General features: G+C 42.6%; 1 protein-coding gene across 1 annotated transcript in view; it reads right to left on the bottom strand.

Moving 5' to 3' along the window:
* The window catches only part of LOC118420693 (histone-lysine N-methyltransferase EHMT2-like), a gene marked incomplete in the record, with an annotated part of 29,301 nt that overhangs the window by 3,008 nt on the left and 20,981 nt on the right, over positions 1–5,312 (bottom strand). Inside the window, 9 exon segments of the mRNA XM_035827592.1 lie at positions 1–164; positions 428–506; positions 752–838; positions 1,231–1,346; positions 2,446–2,523; positions 2,776–2,920; positions 3,673–3,776; positions 4,304–4,406; positions 5,240–5,293. Of these exon segments, the coding sequence (XP_035683485.1) occupies positions 1–164; positions 428–506; positions 752–838; positions 1,231–1,346; positions 2,446–2,523; positions 2,776–2,920; positions 3,673–3,776; positions 4,304–4,406; positions 5,240–5,293 (930 nt within the window).

Here is a 5,312-nt window from a genome sequence, read left to right as displayed (position 1 = left end):
TCTGCTTTGACGTCCTTCGCGGTGAAGAAGGCTATCCTGGGAAAGCGGAGGTCCTGATGATCCACGAACACGCGGACGGGAATCAGGTTGGGTTCGCAAAGGTGGTTGATGAAGCGGGCAATGTTACCGTAAAAACGAGCGTCAAGGCAGTACACCTCTCCTTCCTATCAAAAAAAGTACAAAATGGATTTAAGAGTTAGACCTAACTTCGCGAAAGGAGGTGTTTGCAGCGTTTTAAATTCGCGATTAAAGCCACACGGTAGCACGATAGTAATAGCACGTGTTCGCGGTGGGATGCGTTTGCCGTAAGAGCTTCGCTAAAAACAACAGCAAAAGTGAAACCACTGCGAATCTTTCTCAACTTCCAGAGATTCCTTGGACCTAATTTCACGACAAAATGTAAGGAATAATTTAGCTATACAGGTACCTTGTTGTCCAGGTCGAAAAGGTAAGAGTCGTCTTCCCTCTGGTCAGCCTCTGCATCAGAGATGATCTCACCTATATACCTGTAGCACAGATTAACAAAAAGGTTAGGGTTGAACAAGTGAAGAGATGACGTGTCTATATACTGGTACTTGTAGCCTATATCCATTAAGTAACAGGGTATATAGGGATATCAAGTCCACAGATGGTGGTTTTGAATCAAAAGAATGCTTTTTGATATGTGAATGCCTTACAAGTAAGAAGCCTAGTAGTGTTTGATTCAACATAATGTCATTTGAAGAAGATACGGCATTCTCGCAGTACTTACTCGCACACGAACGTTCCCCGGGGTATATCCTGTAGTGTGCGCACACCCCAGCCCATTCCTTTTGTCCGGAACAACTGGAGCCTCAACCTAACATCAACACAGCAGTCAGAATTAAAGATGGCATTCAAATCTATACAACAGATCATTTTTACACAATCTGTGCATCGATTTGGAGCAGTAGTTATTAGGGGTAGGTACCAGTTTGGCTGTAGAAACTTGGTAAAAATAACTATCAACTCTGCTCTACTTCACTCTTGTTATTTTCTTAGACCTGTAAGCCCTGGAACATGTGAACGCCTGCCTGTAAATCTGTTCATTTTCGATTCAGTCCAACATCCAGTAAACATTCAGTCTTTATCATCGTGTTCAAGTTTGAAAGAACCTAGGATTGATTTTTGAGGTACCTTCTTTAGCGACTTAGATTCAGTTGTACTGTATTTTCTTATAGTTTATGATAAAATGGTGAACAGTATGTTAACCTGAGTCCAGCTTGCACCACTCTGTTCCGACAGTTCATCCAACAGTTGCACGTCCGGTTGCACTCGAAAATGAGCGGGGGCTCGATCTTGTTAAACTCTTCCAGTAGGCAGCCGTCCTACAGAGAGGGACAAAAAGACAAGTTTAAGGAGGAAACTTGACAAATATTGTGCTTTCATTTTGATGGGCTGAGCAATTGTGTAGGCAGAAAGATGATCATGATGATGTTCGTCCATCAGGAGTCGATGAGGACCTTGACTTCAGATCAGTTCAGTTCAGTTGCCCTTGTGAGTCCGGGCGTGGCTTATCAGTCTGATCCTTGCACGGAAGCACCGGCCGCAGACGTTGCACTGAAGACCAGGTGGTGGTTGTGTGGATGGATCTGCTTTCCTTGCCTTGTCTCTCGCCTGCTGACGGCCAGGGCAGTTCTGCGTTTGTCAGCAATGCCTGCGCCCTGATGGACTAAGCGGCGCCACTGAGATCTGTCGGAAGCGGCAAGTTCCCAACTGACCACGGGGATGCTGAAAGATACCGCTGGACAAAAGGACCAAGTTTTTGATTTGGGCCCGGGGATAGAATAGAATGGATACCTGGGTAGTTTGCGCTAATAGTAGTGTACGTAGTGTGTGGGTTAGCAGCCCTGCCTCTGATATTAGAAGCTGTGAGTTTGGCTGTGTTGCTCATCTGACATGTACGCTACCGGACAAGATTAGAGTCCTTAATATAGTTATACTCCTGTCACAATTGGTGAAATTTGATCAGATGACGATTCTGCGGCAATCACCCAAGCCTCGCTTATTACAATAGCTTTATTGCACAACAATTGTACAAGGTACAAAGTATGACTTATATGTGACAGGGACGGTTTTCAGGTGAAAAATACACACAACCCTCTTTCAATCTTGAATATGGCCGACCTTCCATCGATATGCCTAAAGATCATGGATAATGTGACAGGGGCATTAGGACAGGACATTAAGCCGTGTTTCACTGTTCACTGTGCTTGTCCAAAAGAGCTAGAGGAATTTCCTAGGTACAATGAACCTGTAAATACTGTACATAGCATATGTCCTCTCTGTCACGACCAGTGCATGAATAGCTCTTCAGTGAGCTAAACTGGACTGATAACACTTCCACTTTACTTGTCTATTGTCCACCAAACATCTCCTCCATCTAACATGATTCATATTGGGAAGGATATCGTAAGATGGACTTACCTGGTCGTACCAGCACTTGATGCTGCTCTGTCCACACACACAGTTATTAGAGGAACAGTCATCCTCACAATGGCACCCCTGTAACATACAATGGAACAGTCCAGGCCAAGGAAAATCATTTTCACAATATGACATTGAAGGGTTTAATAAAAGTATTGAAGGAAGCGAAACACTTTTTATATTCAATTCTACAAATTCACAGACTTGCTGATTCAGAATTAGAGGTCATTTTTTAGAATTTGAAAGCAAAATTGCAGTAATAAAGTTTAATAACAAAAATCCCTCAAAGAAATTTTAAGTTAAGAAACATTTGGAGGTACTAGAACTTACTTGTAGATGGATGATGTTCCTGTCTATACTGAGTGTGGAAGTCTCGCAGCTCTCTGTGATGTACATGAAGTCTGCGGGGAAGTGGTCGTCATCCACCCCGTTTATACACGGGATGGGCACGTTCTCGCGCCCTTTGGAGATGTCCCTAGATTGATCAGACAACAGACTATTGGACACAACAACTTAAAGTAAGCAACAGTTTAAAGAATACCAAACTTAGGCTTACTGCAGGGCTGTCTACGGCTTTTTTTTTTTAAATCGCCCTCATTGCTTGAAACGTAAGCTCATGTTGTCAATTTTCCTTGTTCAATCTGTCATTTCAAGCTTACAAAAATACATTTCAATCAGATTCAGGTCGTGAAGTTCAAAGTTTTTGGACAGACGGAGTGAAATTTTTGTCTGACCTTACATCAAAATTTCCATTCTGGAATGGGGCTGCATTAATAAGATCACCAAACTGAAAGTGACTGGCAACAGAGGTCGTGGTAGACCAAGAAAAACCTGGAGGGAGTGTGTCAGGAGGGACTTGAAGGTGTGCGGCTTGACAGGGGTCGACCCACTGGACAGAGCCAAATGGAAGCGGAGTGTGAAGACTGGCCGACTGCTACCTACCCCTGCGTCAGGGACCCCAGCAGCAGTATAATCAAACAAAGGATAGTGAATGGGGGGACAGGTCCTGGAGACAGACCTGTTAAACATAGGCTGATGGCTATGGCAAAATATTTTGAATACACTTCACAACTCTTGGTGTGTTTATTCCTGATACAGTACTTCTTAGTGTATAGGGTAGTGTCCTTCACTATTTCTAAAGCCCCAGGGCAACCCAGACCACTACAGCAGGGCACTAGTCCACTGGTAGTGATAAGATACCAGTCATATAAGTATAGTGCTTAATACCTGTGGAGAATTTTCTCGGTGCGGACAGCACGAGCCGCAGCCACAGCCTTCAACTTCTTATTCATCTGTAGGGCCATCCAGACCTGGGAGTTCACCTCAGCACACTGGAACATAACAGGTTTTCACAGACTTAACCACAGACTGAACATTTTAGGCAGCAAAGATTTCTCTATCTTCAGTGCGGATGTTAAAACAAAGGTGCTTCATTTGAGCAAGTTTTGGAAACAAGTCATTTTTCATAATCTATGTTTATGAAGAACAGACATCTAGTTCAACAATATTCAAATACAATTCAATCTCTACAACTGAATAAAAATGTACGCAAGTACTCTGTTTTTTACCAGTTGTAGGGATTGAATCGTATTTGAAAATTAGAGTCTATGCTTGAAAGTTCATCAGTGTTGGTGAAAGTCATTCTGAAGCAACACTGAACTGAAATTTCCAATGCAGCTATCCTATTACAGAGATACTTTAAACCCTCTGCAATTTATGATCCACTGCTCTCCAAGTCATGTGTTCTATCTGCATAATATGACATCACTGAAGCAGTAGATTGTTAATTCCTTGACAAAGATGGGAGTTGGATAGTTGCAAATTTGGGTGTGCAATTTCTGTGTTCGAAGTTACTTACGTCGATCGGCGTTTCGTTCTCCTTGTTGCGAATTTCCACGTCAGCCCCGCGGGAAAGGATGAGGACCACGCACTCGTAATGGTTCTCACGAGATGCGATGTGCCTGCCAATCAAAAACAAACACTTCAGCGTACATGCACTTCTTAATTCCAACCACAAGCCTTCATGATTGTGTATTATAAGTTAACAGTGCTAGGAATGTTATTCTGTGATCAACATGGTGAAAAAAATTTCATGTAGGTTGATGAAGGTTAGACATCCAGGTAATAAGATATGTCAAAAACCAGGTACTCAAGCAACTGGGTGTGACCTTTTTTCAGGGGTACCAAAGTTAATGAACCTCTTTGGTAGGTCATATATGTACGCACTAACCTCATACAATTTTGCAGCTCTTGAGTTAAACCACAATCACTTTTTAACTACCAAAAATATCTTCTTGGAAAAAGTAATGACTAGGGGTGGGTACCAGTACAGAAAATATTGGTCCAGCTACAGTCCAGATCCAGAGGATAGGGTACAGGTCTGGACCTGAACCTGGTTATCTGTGAGAATTGTGAATGGCCGATAGTCAAAACATTGGTCCATTTCGCTACAAAGGACTCTGTTTGGTGGAATTTCCGACGTCTTTCGGCATTTTAAAAATCCTATCCAAGTCATGTAATAACACTGTTTTAGACCAAGTTTGACTGAAGAAGCTTGATAATGATACATTTTGTAACTATCAACTCTCCTCTACTTCAATGATTTTCTTGGACCAGTAAGCCCTGAAATATGTGTATATCTGCCAGGATAATCTGTTCATTTTCAAATTGGTCCAACATCCGGTCCACTGATTTTTTTCAAGTCCGGTATTTCTGGACCGGTCCAACAAGAAAAAATGTTGTGTACACTGTACTGGTAACCCGCCCCTAGGAATGACAGTGATGTGTTACGTACAGGGGCGTGTCCCCATGGATGTTGATACTGTTGATGTCACACTTGGCATTGAGGGAGAACTCAGCAACATCCA

The sequence above is a fragment of the Branchiostoma floridae genome, chromosome 8 (assembly GCF_000003815.2).
Source record: "Branchiostoma floridae strain S238N-H82 chromosome 8, Bfl_VNyyK, whole genome shotgun sequence".
NCBI lineage: Eukaryota > Metazoa > Chordata > Leptocardii > Amphioxiformes > Branchiostomatidae > Branchiostoma > Branchiostoma floridae.
The sequence above is the reverse complement of the archived record's forward strand: the minus strand, read 5'-3'. Positions and strand labels throughout refer to the sequence as shown.